At 43.8% G+C, this 27,919-nt stretch overlaps 1 protein-coding gene across 3 annotated transcripts in view; it reads right to left on the bottom strand.

Moving 5' to 3' along the window:
* Positions 1-1,003: 1,003 nt before the first annotated feature.
* npy2rl (neuropeptide Y receptor Y2, like) overlaps positions 1,004-27,919 on the bottom strand; it is a 55,983-nt gene continuing 29,067 nt past the window's right edge. For all 3 annotated transcript variants that reach the window (XM_039823477.1, XM_039823479.1, XM_039823478.1), the window contains exons 2-6: positions 20,326-20,541; positions 18,826-18,958; positions 10,098-10,263; positions 5,323-5,476; positions 1,004-2,555 (exon numbers count right to left, since the gene is read on the bottom strand). In XM_039823477.1, the coding sequence (XP_039679411.1) occupies positions 1,956-2,555; positions 5,323-5,476; positions 10,098-10,263; positions 18,826-18,958; positions 20,326-20,478 (1,206 nt within the window). In that variant the 5' untranslated portion in view covers positions 20,479-20,541 and the 3' untranslated portion in view covers positions 1,004-1,955. The remainder of the gene's footprint in view (positions 2,556-5,322; positions 5,477-10,097; positions 10,264-18,825; positions 18,959-20,325; positions 20,542-27,919) is intronic.

The following is a 27,919-nucleotide window of genomic DNA, read 5'->3' as shown; positions in this document are numbered from 1 at the left end:
CGGCCGATTTCCTACGCTTTTCAGAAAAAAGCGTGGACAATCGGCTCATCGTGTCCCACTCGCAGTCAAGGAAGCTGCTGGTGGCTGCCGCCACACGAAATGTTGTCGGCAAGTTCAATCCTCTGCAGACCTGCTAATATGCATCCGTGCCCCGCCGCCTGTAAGCCACTCTGGGTTGAATGCTTCACGGTGGAGTTATTGTAGAACATGTTTTCAGGAAACAATCTTAAAGGTCCCATGGCATGTGTCACTTTATGAGTTTTTTTTTTAACATTAATATGCGTTCCCCCAGCCTGCCTATGGTCCCTCAATGGCTAGAAATGGCGATAGGTGTAAACCGAGCCCTGGGTATCCTGCTCTGCCTTGAATGATGAAAAATGAAAGCTCAGATGGGCCGATCTGGAATCTTCTCCTTATGACGTCATAAGGGGAAAGGTTACCTCCCCTTTCTCTGCTTTGCCCGCCCAGAGAATTTGAGAGAGAGAGAGAGACATCATGGCTTGAAAAAATCAAAGCATGGCAGTTGGTCAAGGCCACACCCCCACCCTCCACATTGCCCCCCCCCCACCCCCTCTCCTCCCCAATAGCACTTAAAGCTACAGACACAGAAATGGCCGGGACTGGCTCTAGTAGCTGTAATTCTGCACCAAGGCTGAATTTCGGGAAAGAGACTTCAGATACAGTATTAGGGGACCACTAAGGCCTATATAAAAGAGACTTCAGATACAGTATTAGAGGACCACTAAGGTCTATATAAAAGAGACTTCAGATACAGTATTAGGGGACCACTAAGGTCTATATAAAAGAGACTTCAGATACAGTATTAGGGGGACCACTAAGGTCTATATAAAAGAGACTTCAGATACAGTATTAGGGGACCACTAAGGCCTATATAAGAGACTTCAGATACAGTATTAGGGGACCACTAAGGCCTATATAAAAGAGACTTCAGATACAGTATTAGGGGACCACTAAGGTCTATATAAAAGAGACTTCAGATACAGTATTAGGGGACCACTAAGGCCTATATAAAAGCATCCAAAAAGCAGCATGTCATAGGACCTTTAAGTTTTCCACCAAATGTCTCGGGGAGGTTTGTCAACCCGAAAAGCAAAGCCACTTCTTTCTACTCCGGGACACTCCTGGAAAATGCTGCCTGAAAACGTTGCAAGTTCAATTCCCTGCAGACCTGCTAATATGCGTCCGTGTCCTGCCTGCCGAGGAGACCTTGAGTCATCTGAAGTTTTCCGTCAAATGTCTCGGGGACCGTTTTTGTCAACCCCCGAAAAGCAAAAGCCACTTCTTTCTACTCCTGGAAACTGCTGCCTGAAATGTTGCAAGTTCAATCCCTATGTAAAGACATAGGTAAAGATTCTATGTTGCATTCAAAGTCCAAAGTTATTGTCGTATCGGTTTTCAGGAACATAATCTTATCTGAAGTTATCCATCAAATGTCTCGGGGATCTTTGTCAACCCCCAAAAATGAAAGCCACTTGTCTTCTATTCAGGCGAAACTCCTGGAAACGTTATCACTTTGTCAGTGTCACACACATCCTTTCTCTGGAACAAATCCCCCTCCGAGGTCGCGTCCTCGACGGGCGCCGCTTCGATTGGACGAGGAGACCTTGAGTCATTCAGCAGCCCTGCTGTCATTCTTCTTTTTCTAATCCCTGCTCGTTCTTTGCCTCCTCTTCTATTTCGGGCTTCCAAAAACTCTTTAATCCCCCTCGCCTTGATCTCTCTCTCTCGCTCTCTCTCGTTGTTTCTATTTTTCTCTCCCCTCTGGTTTTGTCTCCATGGAATCTTGTTTTTCTTGCGTCTATTGTCTTTTGGGAAACTAAAGATTTCCTGACAACCATTTTCTTTTATTCTCTCCGTCATCCCCTCCATCGTTTCCTTGTCGTCTGTCCTCCGTCGCCCTCTTCGTCTCCCTCCTTCCGTCTCCCTCCTCCTTCTCACACGTCCGTGGCGTTCAGGTGCGTGGACACCACGTCCTGGGTCTCGAGCACTATCTTCTTCGCCCTCCCTCCTCCTCCTCCCCCTCCCCCGCCAACGGGGTGGATGCTGTCCAGCCGGCCGCCCCTCCCGCCCCGCTCCGCCCCCTTGCGACACTTAAAGACAGCGAGGAAGGCGGCGCGGTAGTTGCGGTTCATCCAGCCGTACAGCAGCGGGTTGGCGAACGTGGAGCACATGGCGACCACGTGGAAGACGGTGTAGAGCAGCCGGTAGTCGCGCAGGTCCAGCACCGAGCTGTCGATGTCGGTGGCCAGCTGGAAGGCGTGGAACGGCAGCCAGCTGACGCCGAACACCACCACCATGGTCACCAGCATCTTGGTGGTCTTGCGGCGCCGGCGGTGGCGCTCCGAGCCGGCGCTGCTCTTACTGACGGCGACGCCCACGCTGTCCGTCGGGCTGACGTGGCCGCGCAGTTTGGACCAGATGCGGGCGTAGGCGAAGGAGATGATGGACAGCGGCAGGAAGTACTGCAGGATCAACATGGAGATGCTGTAGAGGGTGCCGTCCGTGTTTTTACCGGGCCACTTCTCCGTGCACACCTGGAACACGAAAAAAGACACGTTCGGTTTAGTTTCACGAACTTAGATACATCTGGGTTTAACGTGCTCATATTATGCTTTTTGGCTTTTCCCCTTTACTTTATTGTGTTATATATCTTTTTTATGTTATGTTATAGGTTTACTGAGTAGAAAAGCCCAAAGTCCACTCCAACAGAAACCACTGTTCACAAACTGCTCCAAACAGCTCTATTGTAGCCCAGCCTTTACTTCAGAGAAAACGTTGGTCTAACTGATTTGGCAAATAGCTATACTTGCTTCTGACTGGCTAGTAGTCCTTACCTAGGTACTGTCAGGGCACGCCCTCATACTCTGCTTCTGACGGCTGGCTAGTCCTTACAGGTTACCTAGTATCATGGGAGCGCAGCCCTCATACTCTGCTTCTGACTGGCTAGTAGTCCTTACCTAGGTACTGTGAGGGCACGCCTTCATACTCTGCTTCTGACTGGCTAGTAGTCCTTACCTAGGTACTGTCAGGGCGCGCCCTCATACTCTGCTTCTGACTGGCGAGTAGTCCTTACCTAGCTACTGTCAGGGCACACCCTCATACTGTGCTTCTGACTGGCTAGTAGTCCTGACCTAGGTACTGTCAGGGCACGCCCTCATACACTGCTTCTGACTGGCTAGTAGTCCTTACCTACCATGTGCGAATCCTAACAAAGATGGAACAGAAGTGAGATGTCTCACTCTGTAGCTAAAACAGAGAACTCAACACACAGGGTGAAAAGAGGAGCTGCAGTAATGTGCAGTACAAGAAAAATATGGTGTTTTTTGAAAATTAAACCGCGTCAACCTATTCTGATATAACCTCTAAATACAAGTATGAACCTAAAAATGTGCATAATATGAGCGCTTTACATTAGATTAAGAGGAGACATTACAAACAAAAACATCATTTTTAAAGTTTGCAATTTTGGGCTCTTTATCTTCAATAACATGTCTTCTTTCAGACTGGTCTATTTGTTTCTGTAGATTTCTCCTAGATTCACCAGAAGTTATCATTAGGCAATGCCTCATTCGCATGTTCAACAGTCTTAATGTCAGAAGTTTCATGCTGATATCTTTTAGTTAAACTTTGACCCTGTTCACCTGTAGTGTCTTCAAAATGTCTGAATTTTACAATCCATATCTTTAAAGGTTTTGTTCTCCCAACCAGACTCCATGTAAATAATCACTACTTTTAGCGTGTATAGAGCCAGCATATCTCCACCAGACTCCATGTAAATAATCAGGACTTTTAGCGTGTATAGAGCCAGCATATCTCCACCAGACTCCATGTAAATAATCAGGACTTTTAGCGTGTATAGAGCCAGCATATCTCCACATGTAAATGGGTGAATTAAGGGTTTATTTCAACCAAACCAGAGTGGTGATTTGTTGGAACAGTGGAAAGACGAACCAAGACGGCTTTTCATAGTTTTATTTTGTTTCTGATGATAAAAGTGCTGATTATTTACATGGAGTCTGGTGGGTTTGGTGATGGTGATTTCTTGTTAAACTAAAAGGATCTTACTCTTTAACTAAAAGCTCTATCTCTGTAGGGATCCTTTCATAATGTTGTCAGACACTTAGAATCATAATCTGAGTCTGTCAGTGGCAACAACAGAACTTTTAGTGGACGCTAACTGACGCTGAACATTGCAGCTTGTTTCGTCTTTCTTAACACTGGACCAATTTAAAATTAACAAAATTAATTGTTTTTCCCATCAGTCACTTAGACACACAAACATGGGTAAATAGAGTCCAACGAGAGCATGCAATTAGTGAAGAAATTGCACTGTAAATGCTGTATGATGAAAGGCTGACGCTACACTGGAGCGCTAGCTTGAATGTGTAAGAAGTACTGTAGGTGAAGTAGTAGAAATAGTTGAAAAAGTGGGAATCAGTTTCTATGACATAGTTTCTATGTTGAAAAATGTGGAAGAAAAGGGGTACAGGAGAATAATAATAAAGAACAGAAGAACATAAGCCTTCAGCATTCAAATAATGCAACAAATGAAAAAGCAGAATGACAGAGTGGAAAGAGTATGGCGATTATGGAGAGCAATCTGCGAGGAGTAAGTGATGAAAGGAGTGAGGAGAGGAGAGAGGAGGGGAGAGATGAAAGAGAGAGAGAGAGAGAGAGGAGTACAGCGGGGAACGAGCAGGGGATCAAAGACACGAAGAAGTGTATGTGTGTGTGTGTGTGTGTGTGTGTGTGTGTGCGTGTGTGTGTGTGTGTATGCATGAATGCTGTATATGTGTGTGTGTGTTGTGTGTGTGTGTGTGTGTGTATGCAATGCATGAATGCTGTATATGTGTGTGTGTGTGTGTGTGTGTGTGTGTGTGCTTGGCGTGCATGCATGCATGCGTGCATGTGTGTGCGTGCATGTGTGTGTGTATGCATGCGTGTATTTGCGTGTGTCTGTGTGTGTGCGCGTGCATACATGCATGCGTGCATGTGTGTGCGTGCACATGTGTGTGTGTATGCATGCGTGTATTTGCGTGTGTCTGTGTGTGTGTGTGTGCATGCATGAATGTGTGCATGTGTGTGTGTGTATGTGTGTGTGTGTAAGCGTGCATGTGTGTGTGTGTTTGTGTGTGTGAGAGCATGCATGTTGTGTGTGTGTGTGTGTGTGTATGTATGTGTGTACGTACGTGCATGCATGCGTGCATGTGTGTGTGTGTGTGTCTGTGTGTGTGAGCGTGTGTGTGTGTGTGTTTGTGTGTGTGTGCGCACATGTGTGCCTGCGTGTGTGTGTGTGTGCACCTGTATGGTGTGTCCCGGTTCCATGCTGAAGGAGCCGTACTCTCTGAAGATGGCCAGAGGACTGGCAAGCACGGCGCTCAGCACCCAAGTCAGCGCTATCACCCCGAAACACACGTCCTTGCGCATCCTGGTCTCCAGGTGGTACACAATACACCTGAAACACACAACACACACACACACACACGTCACTTTGGATTTGTTTTGGCTCAGGAAATAGCTGTTATAGATCAATAATGAATGAGGGAACACATCCGTGTCAATAAGTCGACTAACAGGTGAACCGGGAAAGAGTTACTACTTATATTGAGACTGCGAATTTTCTGAAATTGTGTGTTTAAATATGAAAAATGAAGCATTATTTTGTTAAATATGTCCAGAACAGAAATGTGAACATTGTTACCAGGTTACAAATTCTTGTTTCATGTTGTTAACATATTAAAGTCAAAAGGTTTTTACAGAGGGTATTTTGGATATCCCTTTTTATCGCTCTGTAGATCAGAAAATACTGTTAACAGCAATAAAAAAAATCCACATTGCTTCACGTTTTTTTACAGTTAATCAGTTGTTCTGTAGTGCTATTGTTATGCATTGAATATTATATGAAATATCCATAAAACATGTCACTTAGTCAGGGTGATATCTGTTAGTTAAACTTTGACCCTGTTCAGCTATAGTGTCTTCAAAATGTCTATATTTTACAATCCATATCTTCTTCTTTACAATCCATATCCAAGGTTTTGTTCTCCCCACCAGACTCCATGTAAATAATCAATACTTTTACCTTGTATAGAGCCATCATATTTCCACATGTAAATGGGTGAATTAAGGGTTTATTTCAACCCATTTATTTCCATAATGTGGTCAGACACTTAGAAAAACAAAAATCAAAACTTATTGATTCCACTTTTTAATTACAAGTAGAACCAAAACTTCAATAATCACCTCGTCCGTTTTGGTCTGGGCTGCATCTTAGTCAGCACAAAGAAAGAGTGAACTCATTAAATGGGTCCTCAGGTTTCTTGTTCAGGCCTCCAGTGAGCGTTAAAGTCTGCCAGGGCTGAAAATGGCCCCGGCAGCACAATGCTCTGCAGTTTTGCGCACTAAAAACGAGCCGAGTGTGTCTCTGTGGTCTTCTGTCAGCCGTCTGTTTGTTGTCGTGCAGATTGGATCAAAAGCTGGCAAAGCTGCTTTTTAGCTTTTTACAGTCCCTGCTGATGCACAGAACTGAGCTGTGGCAAATATGTAATGTCTTTAAAAGTAGGACTCCAACTTTTCTTTTCCTCACAAGTCATGGACAAAGTTTGTGTATATTCTGAGTTTTTTTTTTAGCTGCAATTTCAACGCATTCTCCTAAATGGGTTTGTACGATATCCTAGGGAAATGCATGCACACCAATTTGTATAATGTACTACGAAATTATGCGACTGCCTGCTGGAAGCAAACTCAGCTTCCGGGATTGTACTCCTGAGACATGAACACCTGTTTCCTGGGTGAAAGTCTTGTGTTTTCTACTTAACTTCTTCCAGGACATGAACACCTGTTTCCTGGGTGAAAGTCTTGTGTTTTCTCCTTAACTTCTTCCAGGACATGAACACCTGTTTCCTGGGTGAAAGTCTTGTGTTTTCTCCTTAACTTCTTCCAGGCATTAACATCTGTTTACTGGGTGAAAGTCTTGTGTTTTCTCCTTAACTTCTTCCAGGACATGAACACTTGTTTCCTGGCTGAAAGTCTTGTGTTTTCTCCTTAACTTCTTCCAGGCATTAACATCTGTTTCCTGGGTGAAAGTCTTGTGTTTTCTCCTTAACTTCTTCAGGACATGAACACCTGTTTACTGGGTGAAAGTCTTGTGTTTTCTCCTTAACTTCTTCAGGACATGAACATCTGTTTCCTGGGTGAAAGTCTTGTGTTTTCTCCTTAACTTCTTCAGGACATGAACACCTGTTTCCTGGGTGAAAGTCTTGTGTTTTCTCCTTAACTTCTTCCAGGACATGAACACTTGTTTCCTGGCTGAAAGTCTTGTGTTTTCTCCTTAACTTCTTCCAGGCATTAACATCTGTTTACTGGGTGAAAGTCTTGTGTTTTCTCCTTAACTTCTTCAGGACATGAACACCTGTTTACTGGGTGAAAGTCTTGTGTTTTCTCCTTAACTTCTTCAGGACATGAACACCTGTTTCCTGGGTGAAAGTCTTGTGTTTTCTCCTTAACTTCTTCAGGACATGAACACCTGTTTCCTGGGTGAAAGTCTTGTGTTTTCTCCTTAACTTCATCCGGGACATGAACATACAGCAGCAGCCAACGTGGGGCATACAGAAGAAATACATGGAATACATACCAATTACAGCGCTTCACTTTTCAGAGACGTACGTACGAATGCTTCATGAGAGCAGGCTGCACATTTCCTGCAGGGCTTGTGTTTCTGGCCATAATAACATGTAGCAGCAAAGGCTGGTAACATCTCTTCAGCTGCGCTTGTTATGTTCATTATAAGCTGAGGATGGTGATGAAGAAGATATCAACATGCAGAACCGAGTGAGCTTGATTCTTTTTTGGCTTGTGCAGCTAACGGAAACCCAGATGCTCGGATGATGAAATGTACTCTCATGTAATGTCATTGTCAGGAACCATCTGCCGAAAAAAACAGCCATTTCAAAGCACAGAGTGGATTTCCGTCTGCCGTTCTTGGACAGGTGGACGCAGAAACGCACACAAACGACGACGACAGATTGCGGGGGCGCAGGTGAGAGCTTCAGGAACGTCGCACAGGACCAAATATCTTCACAAAAAAGGGTGTAAAGTTTGGTGCTTGATTTAAACCGTGAGTCTTTTATCTTGAAAGCGAACTTTCCAGGTACGAGCACACCTCTCAGTGCAGTTCATACATGTTTAAAAGGGGAGCGTGCCTATGTTCTCCCAGCCCAATGGTCCCACAGCCCTATGTTCCCACATTTCTAAGATTCTTTTCAAAATTAGGCCTATGTCCCCACAGTTCCCACATTTCTAAGATTTTAGGGTTAGGTTAACCCCTAACTCTAATCCTAACCCCCTAACCCTGGCTGTGGGAACATAGGGCCTAATTATCAGTGGGAAAAAAAGTAAAAAAAATTGCCTCAACTCCACACACGAGTTGTTTAAAATCAGGTCTGCAGGGTCACACAGGTTTAAATTATGCGGATGAGTCATTGTTCGTTCAAAATGCACCACACGGCTCCTCTTTACACCTACACTGGAGTTGGTAAACAGCAGCCAACAAAGCGTGATCGCGCTTAGCCATGCAGCGAGGCCATCAGAGTGGGCTCCATTTGCATCTGAATATTCATTGTAATCCTATTTCCCGAGAGCAGCTGTATTCAGGGTAAAAATGACTTTTGATATGACATTTTAATCATTTATGAGGACGTGGGCACACGGTTTGCAGGTCACATTCGACTGGTGCTACTCGAATCAAAAAGAGTAAATATTCACAATTAAACTTCACACTTCACACGCTGTTTTCCACAGCGAGTCGCACCAGAAGAAGAGGGGAACTCTAAAACTTTCCTGTATTTCCTGTCATATCTATAATCTTACAATGTCAGATGTTCATGTTGAATTTTTCAGTCCTATTCCTGCTGGAAGATGTCCAATTGTGTAGTATTTGGTTTAGAAGCCATTGTCAGTGATTTTTGAGGGTAGAAAGGGCTGCTATAAAATCCAGTTTTAACTACAAGTAGCTACGTACTAAACACCAGGAAAAGCTGCAATCTTGGCTGCAAATGTTGTTAATTTCTCCTTAATTTCAGTCCTATTCCTGCTAGAACATGTCCGGTTGTGTAGTATGTGGTTTAGAAGCCATTGTCAGGGATTTCTGATGGTAGAAAGTGCTGCAATTTTCCATTACAGTTCCCTCCTAAATACATGTACGATATGTGTGTTACGTTGACGTTTTCGTTGTGCAAGCTACGTGCTAACATCAGGGAAAGCTGTAATCTTGGCTGCAAATGCTGTTCATTTCTCCCAAATTTTGGGTCACAATCCTGCTATAACATGTCCGGTTGTAGTATTTGGTTTAGAAGACATTGCCAGTGATTTTTGAGGGTAGAAAGGGCTGCTATAAAATCCAGTTTTAACTACAAGTAGCTACGTACTAAACACCAGGAAAAGATGCAATCTTGGCTGCAAATGTCATTAATTTCTCCCCAATTTCAGTCCCATTCCTGCTAGAACATGTCCGGTTGCGTAGTATTTGGTTAAGAAGCAATTTTCAGTGATTTCTGATGGTAGAAAGGGCTGCTATTTTCCATTACAATTCCCTTCTAATTACATGTTACGTTGACGTTTCCGTTGTGTAAGCTACGTGCTAACATCAGGGATAGCTGTAATCTTGGCTGCAAATGCTGTTCATTTCTCCCCAATTCCGGGTCACAATCCTGCTGGAACATGTCCGGTGGTGTAGCATTTGGTTTAGAAGCCTTTATCGGCGATTTCTGATGGTAGAAAGTCCTGATGTGTACTCCGTTGCAGTTAGTCTCCGGCTGCAACGGACTGTACTGAGGCAGCGACAGCAGAGCACAGATGCTGGGACTTCGGAGATCCGGTAATAAATCTCCTTTAATTCCATGGCAAACAACAGTTGGGTATGATATGATGTATGTGGAGAATTCATAAAGGAAACAGACAGCAGCCTGAATGAATTTGCTTCTTTCTTTTGTTGTTTGCATACCTAAACCTTCCTCGACATACAGACGAGGCCTGAATACAGCCAATGAAACCTTGTGAATAAATAAGCCGAAACCCACCTGTGGCGGTCCAGGGCGATGACGTTAAGCGTCACCGTGGAGACGTGCACGGCGAGCCCCTGGGCGTAGGGCAGCAGGAAGCAGAGGGTACTGCCAAACTTCCACTCCCCCTGCAGCGTGTAGACGAGGGTGAAGGGGAGGCACAGCGTGTTCACCAGCAGGTCGGCTGCAGACAAAGAACACAGGCCGTCACTGAAAATATCTTTCTGATATATTTAAACAAATGTGTGCATGTAGCATCTCTTGGATTTTATGCTCATTGGTGTTTGGTGACTTACTCCCTTGACCTTCCTGTTGCTGCAAATATTCTGTTTAACATGTGTGTGATACTTTTTTTAATGGTTTGACACATTCTCACTCCCAACTCATCACCGGCGTCATGTTTTTAATGCTCTGGGTACCCATCAACAATTCCTCCAAACCATACAATGACAGTTTGTTTATTCTCCCCCCCCCAATACGACCCACATGAGCGTTTTTTCCGTCCGCATATCTAAACCAGAGAACGTAACGGTTAAGAATGTCATTAACGTTGTGAAAACGGTCGCAGTTTGGCTAGGTTGAGGCACCAAAACTACTTAGTTAAGTTGATAAAAAAAGATGGTGGTTTGGGTTATAATAAGACGTAACTTCACTTCCTGAAGGTTACCACGTGTGACGTTACCACGTGTGTACGATCGGCGCATTCGCGAGACATAATACGTCTCCACAACAGCAGGCGGCGCTAATCTGTATTGTCGCCCAAAACATGAAAACCGGAAATGACAAACGCATCACGTGGGTCTGGCTTCTCCAAGCTGATCAATATTGGCGGCTTTGTTCGGAATACGATCTCGTATTTTACGAAGATAGTTCACCGAAATGTGTTTCTGAAAACATTTTAAGCGAGAAATCGGCCGTGCAGTTGCTGAATCTGTCTTAATTTCAGATTGACAAAGGTCAGTTTAAAAGATTTTCGTCAGATTTTGAGAGGCTGTTTGTCATGCTCATTCCGCTCGTCATTTCCAGTAAGTGTTTTAACATAAGTGCACTGATTCCCTAGTCAAGGGCTAGCGCTCCACCAATCAGATTGGTCATTGAGTCCGACTGTCCACCCAAAGATTCAACATGTCAAATCAGCCGAAATTAAAGCTGACGGCTCCTCCGACTGACGACGGCACAGGACACACCGAACAGACTCAAGTCACTGACCTCGGCTAGACTGTCCGATGGCCGATTATCGGGTTGGTGTGTCAGCGCCTTTATGTGGCCGTACAGACTCGTACCCATTTGGCGTCATTTTTTTTATCATTCAGGTAAGGGTTTAGGCAACAAAACTCGGTTAGGTTAGGAAAAGATCATGTTTTTTCGCTCTTTATGTTACGTGATCTCATACAGACGCTAGAGGTTTCCTTGTGTGTTGACGAGTTGGGAGTGACAACTGGCTGTTGGAAAACTGCGTAGCATTTTGGGTGACAAACTGCCGATGCTGCTTTTACACTGGAAGGAGGAGGAGCGAAGGCACCTTTAGTCACTTCTTCAGTGATCAATCTTCTCTTCACCACTCCATCAACTTTTACATCTTAGCCAAAATAAAAATAAAACATATGCCCAGGCTGTCTCCAAACAGTGTTATCATCATTCACACCTGCTGACCGACTGCTTCACTCATCGCTTGATAGTCCTGGTGAAACATCTTGCCACATCATTCTTCCTCAGGGGAGGTTTAGCGCCGGAGCCGAGCAGCTGAAAGCTGCAGCCGAGTTTGATGTAAGTCTTAATTTCATCCATTAACTCCGCCAAGAAGAGTCATGTTTCTGGTTCGGATCGTTTGTCTGTTAGTCGGCAGGATTACAGAAAAAAAAAAAAAAACACTGCTGTCCCGATTTCCATGAAGCTTGGTGAAAAGGTGTAGCACGGGCCAAAGCAGAAGAACGCATTACATTTTGGATCGGATCCGAATCACAGGGCGGATACATTCATTATTTTTCACTTTCGTTCACATTGTGAGATAAGGCGTCTGGCGCTGGCGGAGGTCTGCACTCTCTGAGATCTCTCCTAGTTATTTTTTCCATCATTTTCTCCCTTACCTACCGGAGTTCATTGGCTGATCGTTGGCCCTGTACAACTGTGTTGAGCGCTGCTACTAAAACCTTTTACAATGATTCAATGAAGCTTGGTGGGAAGGGTGTAATCGTGGGCAGAGGAAGAACACATTACATTTCGGATCGGATCCGAATTACAAGCCAGCACACAACTGTTTTTCACTTTCGTTCACATTGTGAGATAAGGCCTCTGGCGTTGGCGGGGGTCTGCACTTATTATTTCCATCATTTTCGTTCTCTTCTCACACTACGTGCACATTTTCATTGGCTCGTTGGCTGATACCTTACCAGAGCTTTTGTCTTCCCTTGGAATGTATCTACAGAAGGCCACTCTACGTCGTCTCGGCAGACTTATTCATTATATATTCAGCATCAGTAATGTTTTCTTCAGTTGAGTCTCTCGCTTTTCATTCGACTTTGTCCTCGCTTCAAATGTTCCGTCCCTGTTCACCCCTCCATTCCGCGTTTCTCCCACGAACACATGAAAGCCAAGCGTGTGTCTCTAAAGGAGCAGGTTTGTTACTTCCTGCGACGCAGTCTCTGTTCTCAAACACTTTTCAACTTTTTAAAACCTTTGATGGAACTAATTTATGAAAGCACTCAGATTTTGTGTTCCTTACACTTCGTTTCATGCGTCCGCTGCGTTCGCTGGCTCCCCCTTTGGGGTCTTTTGTTCTTGCAAAAGAAGCGCATAACAAATACAGAATGGACAGCTGCCACTTCACTCTTAACACGTGAACATGAACATTTGGCTTCTTCAGGCCATCCTGAAAAAGCAGAACGCAGCCATGGAAACAGTAAAAAGATATTTTGGAAGAGAGAGTTCAGAGTGAGGACTGCTTGGGTCATGCCGGGGCGGCTGAGGGCATCGAGACAAAACTAAACACGGCTTTTAATGGAGTGGGTGGGGGGGGGTGAGTTGAGATCTCCAACTATCTAGCGAAAACATTTGTTTCAACATAAGGGGGGGACAAATTATAGCCGGGGTGTCTGCGTCCCCCAAGAAATTTCAAGCTTTCCTGCATTCTGGTGAATTTTTCTGCAACAATTTCTGCCTTTTCTTCAATTCAATTCAATTTTATTTATAGTATCAAATCATAACAAGAGTTATCTCGAGACACTTTACAGATAGAGTAGGTCTAGACCACACTCTATAAATTCCAAAACCCCAACAATTACAGTAATTCCCTCAAGAGCAAGCATTAGCAGTGGCTATTGCGACAGTGGCGAGGAAAAACTCCCTTTTAGGAAGAAACCTCGGCAGACCCAGACTCTTGGTAGGCGGTGTCTGACGGGGCCGGTTGGGGGTGTGATGAACAGTGGCAATAATAGTCACATTAAAGATAATGGAACAGTGACTTCGAAGGTAGTCCGAAAGTGGAAGTTCATGTCATAGCAGGGCACATCGTGTCATACTGAGTAGTGCAGTCTCCTATACCGGATCCTGACTACTCTGTGCATAGGAACATCACAGCAGGGTGTTGCGGGATGTAACGTGGCGCTGCAGAGCATGGGTGGATGCGGCGGATGCAGCAGGACGCAAGCATGCACATGTATTTAATTATGTATATATTATTATTATTATTATTATTATTATTATTATTATTTTTAATGAACTAATCTGCTCTATTGCTCAAAACGTTCGGCAGATTCAAAACATCACACGTTTCGGCATGTTTTTTTTTTCTTTAGGAATTAAGTCTTAAGAAGGATTTGCTTGCCACAGCCTTTAAACTCTTTTAAAGACTTCATTACCCCGGCCAGTTTTGTTTTTATTGGGGGGGGGGGTGGGGTTGAAACCCCCAATTCCCCCCCCGTAAATTACGCCTATGGTTGATCCAGACTAGTAGCATTTCTAAGCATGCGTTTGCTGCAGCACATCGTCAGCACAACCCCCTCGGGGGGGGGGGGCGGGCACAAACCCCCCAAAAAAAAACCCCCCCCCCTTTAGGAGGGGTGTACCACACCCCGGGGTTCCAAACAAAAAAGAAAAAAAAAAACCCCCCCCTTCTAAGTGACGCCCACATTTTTTTCTAGAGCGATGTGTAAAGAGATAATGTGATGTGGACGTTGATGTTGGCTGTTTGAAATTCCTCAAATCTCTTTTGAAAACAAACCTTTAACTTGTGAAGTGTTGTACGAATTGTTTAATGTAAATACATGAAATGTTGTAATATCGCTTTTTGAATAGGAGTTTTGTCTATCTATCTATCTATCCCTCTCTCTATCTCTCTATCGATCTCTCTCTCTCTCTATCGATCTCTCTCTCGCTCTATCTATCTCTCTCTATCAATCTCTCTCTCTATCTATCTATCTATCTATCTATCTATCTCTCTCTCTATCAATCTCTCTCTCTATCCCTCTCTCTATCTCTCTATCGATCTCTCTCTCTATCGATCTCTCTCTCTCTCTCTATGTATCTCTCTCTCTATCAATCTCTCTCTCTCTATCTATCTATCTCTCTCTCTATCTATCTCTTTCTCTATCTATCTGTCTCTCTCTCTCTATCCCTCTCTCTATCTCTCTATCGATCTGTCTCTCTCTATCTGTCTCTCTATCTATCCCTCTCTATATATCCCTTTCTCTCTCTCTAGCTTTATCTCTCTCTCTCTATCTATCTATCTATCTATCTATCTAACTGTCTGTCTGTCTGACTGTCTGTCTGTCTCTATCTATCTATAATTCAAACCCATTGAAAGATGAAAAAAACACTTTGTAATACTGAAGACATTAAAGTAAATGTATGAATCAACCTGAAAAAAAAGGATTAAATAATAACTGGGTGAGTTAATGAGCAGCACATCAGCACACAGACAAATTCAAATGAATCGGACACACTGAGAGGTAACAGAGTGTGTCTCTGCTGTCGGAGTGATTTCCACACATTTCATTTATAAAGCACACTGTGGGGGGGGGCTAACGTATCAGATTAAGTCAACAACCAGGAGGATGGATGGATGAATGATGGATAGATTGGGGAATAGTTCCTCCAGAAATGGCAGAGAAAGATTTCAGCACCACGGAGAGTGACAGCCTCAGAGGGAGACTTCAGCACCAGGGACAGCGACGGAATAAAAGTCCCATTTGTTTGATAGAACCTATAGCGAGCCGCTGTTTTTATGAAACTATTTGATTTCATAAAGAGTGAAACCAAAGCAGGGTTCATGTCCCGTGTAAAAAATAAATAAAATAAAATAAAATAAGTTGAACTGTCAGTTTTTTTTATAAAGCCAAAATCAGTTAATAATATAATTTTTCTACCATAACTTTTTTCACCAACTTTTTTTTCCCCAAATATTAATAATAAATGTGGACCTTGTCGAATTTAAAATCCTTGTTTTCCTATCATTAGTTAGAATCATTCACCGTGACCTTTAAAGGTCCAATATGTAATATATTTACTGTAATAAATCCAAAAATGACCCCAATGCGTCAGATATTAAGGAAACATGCTAAGTTGAAATACTATCTTTTCATGACAACAATGCTAATGCAGTATTTTCTCCTTTTTAAATTTCCGTTGCGTGACGTAATGTCTGTTTATGTTTTGGCCTGTGTGTTGGTATCTGGTAACTGCCCAGTTTGACAGCCAGTCCGGGTTGCCAGATATACTTGTAAACATGCAAACCCAGCGTGCTACAGCTGTAAGGTACAGCCATGAAAGCAGCAAACAAACGAACAGGATCAACGGAGATGGATTCTACCCGACCTAAAAAAAAAACTGGCATGTTTATAACAGTTGTGTGACCAGAGACGGATCAGAGGCTAGTGGATCAGAGGCTAGCGGGTCAGAGGCTAGTGGATCAGAGGCTAGCGAATCAGAGGCTAGCGGATCAGAGGCTAGTGGATCAGAGGCTAGTGGATCAGAGGCTAGTGGGTCAGAGGCTAGCGGGTCAGAGATTAGTGGGTCAGAGGCTAGCGAATCAGAGGCTAGTGGATCAGAGGCTAGCGAATCAGAGGCTAGCGAATCAGAGGCTAGTGAATCAGAGGCTAGTGGGTGAGAGACTAGTGGGTCAGAGGCTAGCGAATCAGAGGCTAGTGGATCAGAGGCTAGTGAATCAGAGGTTAGCGGGTCAGAAGCTAGTGAATCAGAGGCTAGCGAATCAGAGGCTAGTGAATCAGAGGCTAGTGGGTGACAGACTAGTGGGTCAGAGGCTAGCGGGTCAGAGGCTAGTGGATCAGAGGCTAGTGAGTCAGAGGCTAGCGGGTCAGAGGCTAGCGGGTCAGAGGCTAGCGAATCAGAGGCTAGTGAATCAGAGGCTAGTGGGTGAGAGACTAGTGGGTCAGAGGCTAGCGGGCAGAGGCTAGTGAATCAGCGGCTAGCGCATCAGAGGCTAGTGGATCAGAGGCTAGCGAGTCAGAGGCTAGCGGGTCAGAGGCTAGCGAATCAGAGGCTAGTGAATCAGAGGCTAGTGGGTGAGAGACTAGTGGGTCAGAGGCTAGCGGGCAGAGGCTAGTGAATCAGCGGCTAGCGCATCAGAGGCTAGTGAATCAGAGGCTAGCGATCAGCGGTCAGGGTCTGGCTCTGCTCTGCGTTTTCCTGCAGTTTGTTTACTTGATGTAACGTTAAAAATGGCAGCAGTAGCCCACCACGGGGCGCCATTTTAACGTTACATCACTCTAACAGTCAATACTCGCGGTGACCTCGCCGCTCATTATAACATTTGCAGTCTTTCCTTTTCTTTCAACTGCTCTCTATTCTTTCAACCTCCCAAATTCGTCCCAAAATTCATTTTCATCATCCCCAACCCCTTTTTTTATTGGCCCCGGGACGACGGGAGGTCCTAAAGCTCGAGCAAGACATAAATCTTACATACTATAATTGTGTTTTTATATTTAAAGGTGCCCTGCCATACAAACCGTTTTTACTTGCATTTTTTAAAATATGTTAGGTCCATATGTGTTTGTGTTATGTGGTGAATGTGAAAATGAACTGCTGCCTACTCTGTCAGCTCTAGTCACTGAACAGAAATAAGCAGAGAAATCTGACCAATCACAAAAGCTGGTCAGTCTGACATCATGCTGCCTGAGCTCATTACTATTCATGAGCTCGGCCAGTTGCACTGGGGTAAAGGATTCTGACAGCCAGGCTCTCATTGGCTAGCTGTTAGCAAATCAGATTTGAATAGCTTAGCTTGTTGAATATTAATGAGAACTGGCACAAATCGAGCTGGGTCTTCCTGCAGGCTTTCTATACCACGCTAGAATGGCTTGAAACAAGGTAACCAAGGCATTTTTTTCCACAAACTTCAGACATTACCACAAAGTAATGAAATACGTGGAGCAGGGCACCTTTAAACAAAAAATGCTTATATATTAAACATCTTGATGCCAACTTCTGCTGCTACTCTTATTGTTGTTTATTAAAAACAACAATCAAGAAAAATGAAATGCGTTAGTTTAAAAAAAGAGCCGCTACAGGATACTGTACATGTTAGTGTTCAGCTGGATAACATGAACTGATAGGAGACTGTTTTTTTTTTTAAATAAAATGTAAAACATTAGCACTTTAAAAAGAACTTAACAAGTCAAAGTCTCTCTTGATCTTTCCCTCTCCTCTCCCATCCTCTAATATTAGGCTCTTTATAAAACTATGTATCATGCTTCTTACCAAATACAAATGTAGATAATTTGCACTTTAAAAAAGACCATACGAGTCAAAGTCTCTCTTGATCGTTCCCAAAATGATGTTTCATACTTGAAAAGGGATTTTTAAAGAAGGATGGATGGTTAATGGTACAGTACGTACAGCGTGTAAAAACTCCTAAAATACTCGTGAGTATAGCCTCCGGGAGTTCTTTTGTTCCGTCTATTTCAACTCTCATCACCTCAATCCCATTTTACGTCTCGTTAACGATAACGTTCGTCCTTGTCAGCCGTGTGGATGTCAAATGCGGCCGACAATGGTCGTTTGATTTCCATCTCACGCCCAAACAGAGCCGCAGACATCACGGGGAGACGGCTTATAACAGCTGACAGATGTTTGAGTCATCGTCGCAGAGGGCAACGCACGCATGCACAGACACACACACACACACGCAGACACACACGCACAGACACTGACACAGACACACACACACATGCACACACACACGGACACAAAAACAGGCTGCGTTCTTTGGATGTCAGAGGATTTCTCAGAGTCTGATGATTCTGACAGCATCAAATCAGAGCTTGTGTGTGTTTGTGTGTGTGTGTGTGTGTGTCTGTGTCTGTGCATATGTGTGTGTGCGTGCATGCCTGCCTGCGTATGTGCTCATGTGTGTATGTCTGTGTGTGTAATTCTGTGTGAATGTGTGTGTGTGTGTATATGTCTGTGTGTGTGATTCTATGTGCATTGTGTGTGTGTGTGTGTTTAAGTGTGTTAGTCTGTGTGTGTGAGTCTGTGTAAATGTGTGTGTGTGTGTGTGTGTCTGCGCATATGTGTGTGTGTGTGCATTCCTGCCTGCGTATGTCCGCGTGTGTGTATGTCTGTGTGTGAGTCTGTGTGAATGTGTGTGCGTGCATGCCTGCCTGCCTGCGTATGTGCGCATGTCTGTGTATGTGAGTCTGTGTGAAGTGTGTGTGTGTGTGTGTGTGTGTGTGTTCGTGTCTGCGTGCGTGCGCGTGAGTACGTGTGTGCGTGTGTGCGTGTGTAAACATACCGACAGCTAGGTTGGCGATGAAGAAGTTGGTGACGGTGCGGAGCGACTTGAAGCGATAGATGACGTAGATGACCAGAGAATTACCCAGAACCCCCAGCACGATGATGGTGCTGTAGGCCAAGATCAACACCACCTGCAAACATAAAAACACACACGCACACACACACACACGCACGCACGCACGCACGCACGCACACACACACACACACACACACACACACACACACACACACACACACACACACACATAGCTGTCAGAGCCGGTTGTTTTGACATGCTGGAAATGTTAGGGACTAGAGACGACATCTGCTGCTTAAATGTTTTGAATCTTTCTGAATTATTATCTTTCTGTGTTTCCGGTCGACATTTACACAACCCTGTACTCACCCTACGGGAGATACAGAAATAACTACTGGTGATGTAAAAGCTCTGACTGCATGTCAAAAGACAGACGTTATTTTTTTGTGTTGGGTTTTGATGAGTTGCTCTTGAGATTTTGACTGTTAATAAGGTATAAAAGGTATCGAAAATGAATATAAATATAAAAAATGTTATTACTCCAACTCTGAGTGAACTCCAGGCGAACTCCCTGCTCCTCACCACAGGGCTTCTCACTCAGCCCAAGTAGCAGAAGTAGCAGTGCTTTGCCTGAGAATATAGTTCCCAGTATGTATACGGTTAGAAGGTGGCTGTGTCTCATATTTGTACACGCTGTGACTATACAAATCACAACATGTAAATAAGTCGGCGTGTTCCTATAATGGATTTAATGGATAAGAACATAATGGAGAGGCATATATAAGCTTCTTGCTTCAGCCTCATCCTTTCAGTCACTGTTTACTGTTTGGGTTTACACTGTGATATGTATATAAACGTCCTGCTACGCTCTGCAGTGCCCTGCTACGCCATTAACTACTACAACTACTATTTCTAGTCACTGATCCATTATTAAAGGGAGTTTTTCCTCGCCACTGTTGCACTAAATGCTTGTTCTTGGGGGAATTACTGTAATTGTTGGGTCTTTGTAAATTACAGAGTGTGGTCTAGACCTACTCTATCTTTAAAGTGTCCTGAGATAACTCTTGCTATGATTTGATACTATAAATACAAATTAATTGAATTAATCATTGTTTTTATGATGACTGAAATAAGACTACAACTACAACTAAAGTGCACCACTGCTGGACAGGTTGTGTGAAAAAAAAGCATGTTCTCCCCAGTTGTTGAATGTTTGAGTTGTTGCTTTGATTTATACGTTCAATCACTCTTTTTTTTATATTTGAGTAAAGAACGATGTTTTTTGAAAATTATGTTTTGGGGCTTTTCCCTTTATTAGTAGTAGAGACAGTGGATAGACATGAAAGGAGGAGAGAGGTGGGGGACAACACGCAGCAAAGGGCAGCAGGTCAGATTTGAACCCGCGGGGCGAATGCTCCCACTGGGTGAGCTAGAGGCCGCCCCAAGAACGATGTTTACGGGGGTAAAATGTCAAACCTCTACCTGCACACTCAACAGTTTGATGGTGTCCTCTGGGAAATTGACTCCCTCAAACACCAGCGTGGGCAACTCCGGGGGGTCAGCGCCGGTCGTCGGGTCGTAGTAAGGGAACCCGGGGTCGTCCGGCGTGGCGTTGACTGCGCTGACGGCCTCCATGTTTTTCCGATCATAAGTGTTCAGCCGCCATCACATGGACGCACTCGCTCCGCCTCTCTCGGCCTGTGGGGGGGGGGGAGGACAGAGAAACAGACAGATGGATAGATCAATAACAATTTTACATGCACTCTGGGGGCCCTATTTTAACGATCTGAAACGCAAGCATGAAACGCCAAACGCAAGTAGCTTTTGCTATTCTACCGGCGGGATAAATGACTCTTGCGCCCGACGCAAATCTTAAATGGGTGGGTCTGAAGTAGCTAGGTGTGGTTTGGGCGTAACGTGAAAATAACCAATCAGAGCGTCATCTCACATTCCCTTTAAGAGGAGGCGCGCTTGTTCCATGGCGGATTGCTATTATGACGGCGGATTTGCCCCCGGCATGCCAGCGGGAGCTGTCCGGGATGCGGCAAAGTAATAAATGCCCGTCTTGGCCGGGTGGCGATGTCGCTGCGGGCCTCTCGGGCGTATCACCTCAAGTCTGGAGAGGATTGCTGCAGCCATGGAGCATGGGCCTCCAAACGCACCACCTGCACCTGTTGTGCCCCTTCCTCCTCCCCCCACTCCATCTCCGTCCACCCGCTCCATCAGGAGCACATCGCGCATTACTCCATATTCACCAGATTCCGCCGGAGTGTCCAATCCCACCGTAGTTCAACATCACGTCTCCTTAAGTCCTCTAATATTTCCTCATTTATCTCATCAACACATCCATGATTCATGGAAATGTGTAAAACACAACAAGCCACAAAGAATGCTGCGACTTTTTGAGGACTGTACTGTAAAGTGCTTCCTGATCTATCCAAACACCTGAAGCGTATTTTCAGTAATATTTTTCTTTGTAATTATGTATGGTTTTCAAAAATGGGAACTGCTGTAGATGAGAGAAGTGTATGCGCGTTGTGCACACGCTACATTATGGCCAAGCATTCGTCCCTAAAATAGCATCTGAATAACGCACTACTCACTTTAGACCAGGTTTTTCCTGGTCAGTGGCAGAATTGTTTTCTGAAACTGCAAAATAGGACCACACAACTTTCTCCCTCTCTTTGAAACGCCCCTGGACGGCAAATACATTCCCTAATTTACCGGTATTTGAGGAGGGAAAAGTCTTGTGGTCAATAAAACGATACCGTTGTAAACAAGAGAAGATCGTTAAATGTAAACGCCCCTTTTGGGAAGAAGTCGTAGAACGCATTGGTAAAGTGCTAGGTTTTATTATAGCTAAAACACAGGAGGTTGTACCTATTAGGGGACCAAGCAGAATTGTTACAAATTTTGCAGTAATAAAGGCTGGGGTTGTAACGGCCATCCGAGTAATCCTACGAGTGTGGAAAAATAACTCCCCCCGCCCCCAGAATTTAAAAAATGGCTGGAACTTGTCAGAAATAGTATCATATGAACACATGCTGACCAGAATTAATAATTAAAATGAAGGAGTTAAGAGGTCATGGCATCACTTTTTTTGCCTATGGTATTGCTGGTAATTAGTAATGATATGAGATGTACCAATGTGGTTGTTGGAGTCATTCTCTCACATTCTTTTTTTTTTAATTTAAAAAGATTTTACTATTATTACTTATTTTAACTCTGAGTGCATGTATGGGACTTTATACATATTATTGTACCACAACAATGCTGTCAGTTCTGTTCTGATTGATTGACACTCAAATTAAAGTAAAAACTTGAATTACAAAAAATAACTGGGAGGCTAATGAAAGAAGCGAGGAGGCCGCAGATTTCCTCCAGCTCATTGTTATTCCCAAAGAAATGCAGTCAAATGGACAGAAAGGCCATTTCCATTGAAACCAACATAGCAGAGTGGTCAGAGCAGCTGCCATTTTTATGTGTAGCATTGCCATGGTGATGTATAACTTCCATTTAAGCCGACTTCCAAACGAGCAGCGGTGTAGCAACGTTACGAGGCAGAGAGCCGGCCGTTAAATGGGTCAAATTAAGTTGATGCTTCATCCACACAAAGCACATTGCTATCCTCAGATGAGTAAGTCAACGGCTTTATTCGGCTCGTTTTCTGCGGACGATAAGGCGACGGGGTGAGGCGGAGACAATTTGGAGATTGATTTGCGGGCCGCACCGAGTGAGGACGCGGGGCGCATGCGTCCCAGGGGCCGTCAGTTGCCCATCCCTGCACTAGAATAACAAACTGATAACTCGTAAAAGCCAGAGAAAAGTGAAATCCTTCACCCCACTGGCTTTTTAAGAAAACTGAGAACTTTCAGTGTTCCCTGGAGCCACACGGCCAGGATGGGTTCAGCCGGGCGATGCGGAGCAGCAGATGGTGCTTGTACTGGGCAGCTCCTAGTGGGCTCAAATATAGTCATTAAAAAATATTCTTACAGAAACTAACAGAAAACCTTTTGCACGGTTGGGTTGATTCCGACCAATATGGGCAAAGTGAAAGTCTGACAATCAGCCACAAAGTTTGTGGAGTCTCGGCTGCCAAAACTATTCCTGAGACGTTTCGGTCGTTTTAATATGTTATATACAAAATGTTCTGTTTTTAAAAGCAGCCCAGTCATTCGCAGGTGGGAGGATGTCACATCAGCTGTGTCACACACACACAAACACACACACACACACACAGATGTGACGTCTCCATTTCACAGCTCTGTGATGTAGGCTAGTTGACTGGCCTCAGGAAAATTTCAGCGCACACACACACACACACACACACACACACACTTGGACATTAGCAAGGAAATATTTACACAGAAACACACACACACACACACAAACACAGATCATTGTTAAATGAATGTAATCAATGTACTCAGACAAACAATTCAAACGGCAATCACTAAGTCAGACACACGGGAACACACACACACGCACACACACTCCAGTGAGCTGATTCACTGAGCAATTTGCCCAAGGGCGTTCAGCTCCCTCCTGCTCTCGCTCGCTGCTGACAGGATCGGTGATGGTGCCAACTCGCACTCGTCAGAAAAAAAGTAACACACAACACAACGCGGCGAGGTGGTGTTTTGCTAACTCGCCTCACTAAAGGTCTGAGATTTTGGTACCAAATTACATTAAAACACAGAGAGTAGTAACAGCTTTTCTATTGCTTTCAAATCACATTATTCCGATCATAAGGCTCAAGTGGGACTTTAACATGCAAATGAAGCATTCTGCTGCACTCTGGCAGAACAACAGACGGAAAATTAGCATTTTTTTTTTATATTATTAAAGCTGTAAAGGGTGAACTAGAGAAGCTAGTCTCTAGTTAGAGAAGCAAATCACTCAGGTGCTCTGAAAAAAATTTGGGGGCTGGTTAAAGTTGCCTAACCTTGCACCAAAAATGCTTCTATTGCAGCGCAAAAACATATGTGTAGCAAAGAATAAATGAACACGATTGGTGTGTGTTGTCACTACGTGTTAGGTACCGAAACCCTGGTGCCGTTCCTAAACGACCGGTATCTACGCACCGAATGACAACACAGATTTTAGTGCCTCATTACTTAAATGCCTGCGTTGCCCTCTGGTGCTCTGAAACAGACGTTACAGGCAACAGAAGCATCGCAGCGCGTGATGCTAGTTAACGTTACACTTGGCAGCAGGTAACGTTAGCCTACCGTTAGCTAGTAGCTGTGCAGACAGCTAAACGTTCTAACGTGTGGCTGTGTTTTACTGGAAAGGATTCCAACACTGGAACGTCCAACAGTGTGCAGCTAAAGACACAAGGGGAGACTAGCTGCACTTTGAGACACTGGATACTGTCTGAGAAACATCACCGAGCACCGTGACTTAATGGTGTGCTCAAGTGCACCTTGTAAACTCATGGTGCATTCAAAGTTGTTGTAAAGTTCCCTTCTGCCATCTAGTGGAACTTCTTTTTGTTGGTTAACAGCAACTGAATTATGAAGTGAGTTACTGTTATTACATTTTAAATAAATTATTTAAATTTGACCATATGGCCTTAGCAATAAACAAGCCATTCTCTGTCATCAAGAGTATTGGTTCAGGCACCGGAATTGTTTTAAAAGTATATTTTTAGCACCGGTATCGGAAACCCCCCCAAAACTCCAAAGGATAGCCAGCCCTAGTTGCCACTGTCATCACACATTCAGCTGAGGCATTTGCTTATGTTCACAGACCGGCGCTGCTGCAAAACGCTGGTGTGCGTTTAAAATTAAAAACAGCTGGTGCTGAAACATTTAGCTTCAAAGCATGATGTACAAGTACAGGCCAAAAGTTTCTCATTCAATGTGTTTCTTTATTTTCATGACTAGTTACATTGTAGATTCTCACTGAAGGCATCAAAACTATGAATGAACACATATGGAATTATGTACTTAACAAAAAAGTGTGAAATAACTGAAAACATGTCTTATATTTTAGATTCTTCAAAGTAGCCACCCTTTGCTTTTTTGATAACTCTGCAAACCCTTGGTGTTCTCTCAATGAGCTTCATGAGGTAGTCACCTGAAATGGTTTTCACTTCACATGTGTGCTTTGTCAGGGTTAATTAGTGGAAGTTTTTCCCTTATTAATAAAAAAGCAAAGGGTGGCTACTTTGAAGAATCTAAAATATAAGACATGTTTTCAGTTATTTCACACTTTTTTGTTAAGTACATAATTCCATATGTGTTCATTCATAGTTTTGATGCCTTCAGTGAGAATCTACAATGTAAATAGTCATGAAAATAAAAGGAAATACATTTGAATGAGAAGGTGTGTCCAAACTTTTGGTACAAATGCAAATGCATCAATAGGGGAAGTGAAGGTTCAAACTTGCAGCCGTCAAACTGCCGCAGACCTCCAGCTTCTCCCACGAAGCACTGTGATGAGTTTCCTTTCAAAATTAGGCAGTATCATTTGTTAAAAAAAGGAAAATAAAAAGGCTGACACCTGCTTCCTGCTCCACGTAATGCCTGCTGGCCTAAAAATAACCACCATCCACTACTTTTTAAAGAAACACTACCCAATTCACACCTCCTCACTGACTCAAACATTTCCTGTTTGTATTAAACAGAACCAATGATGAGATGAGATGAGATGGTTTTGTGGTTTTTAGACGTGTTGTCTCTGAGTCAAATGTTAAAGTGCTCATTTTCAGGTTCATAATTGTATTTAGAGGTTGTACCAGAAAAGGTTTATGTGGTTTAAAAAAAAAAAAAAACTCTTTTCCCTCTGTGTGTTGAGCTCTCTGTTTTAGCTACAGAGTGAGGCATCGCATTTCTGTTCCATCTTTGTTGGGAGTCGCACATGCGCAGTACCTCGGTGACTCTGGATTTCCACTGGATGCAGAACGGCTGCGGACCGGCTCCGCTGCGTGTCTGTTGCGTCCTCCGCCGTCCGTCAATACTCACCAGGTCCGGATTTGTTGTGGCACGGCCGCGGCCATGACTGACAGCTGTAGTCACGAGGACCCACAACTCTTCTCGCGAATTCAGGTAGAATAGAACCACAAAACCAACAGCAGTTAGTTTCCATCCAGAGGAGTAGAGGGGGAACAACTCTGTGCTGTGTTTTCAAGGTGTAGTGCAGGGAAATATGATCCGCCGTGAGCACGGTGTATTTTCTTTTGAAAATTGTTGTCTGATGTTGTCAAAATCGCCTCACCAGCCAGTGGTACGAGGGTACGAGGTCGTGCCCTGACATTACCTAGGTAAGGACTACTAGCCAGTCACAAGCAGGTTACGAGGGCATGCCATTGACAGTACCTAGGTAAGGACTACTAGCCAGTCAGAAGCAGAGTATCAGAGCGTGCCACGCTAGCAGCTAGGCGAGCATTATAACGTGTGTTACAAAGTGACGCACGGTCGTCTCTGAAGTAAAAGCTGGACTACAATAGAGCTGTTTGGAGCAGTTTGTGAACAGTGTTTTCTGTTGTAGGTGGTAAGTCCCTTTGGAGTGGACTTTAGGCTTTTTCACTTAGTAAACCTATAATATAACACAAAAAAAGATATATAACACAATAAAGGAAAGGAAAAACGCCAAAAGGCATAATATGAGTACTTGTCTTTGTGACTGCAGACAATAGTCTTGCTTCTGCACCAGGGAACAGTTTTAAAAGGCTTTTTTTTTTTTACAGTTTCATCTCAATGTCAACTTTTAATGTCTTTCTTGTTGTGATTGACCACCCGTGGGCTGCTGCACCGGTTTGAACTCTCTCGGAGAACCACGCGGGTGTAGTTTACTGAAAAGGACAGTTCATTCATTGCAGATTTGTGATTTTAATTAGCATTTTCAAAGAGCAGAGCTGCGCTGGAGGCTGAAAATCATTCTGGGAATTTGCGCCTATTTGGCATACCAAAATAAAAAAGTTCATAACAGAAAGACTGTAAGGCCTAAACGCATGTATGAGGCTTCATTCAAAAGGTAATATCTTGTAGTTTCTGTTGGGGGTGGGAATTGCAGGGTACCTCACAATACGATCCACAGCTCACAATACCGATAATGTCACGATACAGCAAATCTGCGATAATTACTATATTGCAAAACAATCCTATTAGGAAAATCACAGTATTGGTGTAACTGAATACAAAATGCCGTGAAAAGTTTAAGTGCAGGCAAGTCCAAACTGTTTTTTCAGTCTGTAAATTAAAATGGCACAACTATAGAGCAACTATGGGTCCAGACTTTGGACTTAAACGTGGCTGGGGCATCTGTTATTTTTAATCAAACTGCTGCCCGCAAAACCTCTTCCTTTTCGGCTTGTTAACTTCTGTTCAAGTTTCCCTCGTTCATGTGTCGAGCAACACCTCGAGAAGCCATGAAGCAGCCACTCTGGGAGCAAGGAAATATATTCAGAGCATTTTATTTTATTTATCAAAAAGTCCGTATTTGGTGCCAGCGTAACGATTCTCGTATTCAATATTTTGTCCCACCCTTAGTTTCTGTAAATATAATTGTTCAGCATGTGGCTAAAACGCAACCTAAACTACAGCAGTTCAAACATGGTTTCTTGGTCCTTGTCTAGAATAAGTTATATTTAATTAACAATAACTCAAACATGCTTTATAGCACGGTCTGCCCATCACCACATATACCTTCTACATTTTGCAATTGCTGACCGTTTTCTGACCACTTTCCTGTCACAACTATTGGACAGATTACCATGAAATTTGGTTTAGCCATTCGTGGTCCCCACTGGATGTATCCTACTGACTTTGGTTTTCTCCCGACTTTCCCTCTAGCATCACCGCAAGTTTGTCATTTAAGGTTTTGAGTGCAATACTTCGACAAAATTTTTGGAGGGATTGTCAAGAAATGTTGTTTCAGACACTCTCAGGATGAACTGTGATAGCTTTTGAGATTCTCTGACTTTGCTGACTCATCTAGCGCTCATCATCAAGTCAACATTTTAATGTGTCCACACTGAACTGCTTGTGTCCTTGTTTGCCTTAACCAGGCACTTTAATGTAATGTAATATGTAGACTACGTAGCTTGATGGCTGAACATCTGTGCATCAGA

Source organism: Perca fluviatilis, chromosome 14 (genome assembly GCF_010015445.1).
Source record: "Perca fluviatilis chromosome 14, GENO_Pfluv_1.0, whole genome shotgun sequence".
NCBI classification, from domain to species: Eukaryota; Metazoa; Chordata; class Actinopteri; order Perciformes; family Percidae; genus Perca; species Perca fluviatilis.
This window is presented reverse-complemented; position numbering and strand designations above follow the sequence as displayed.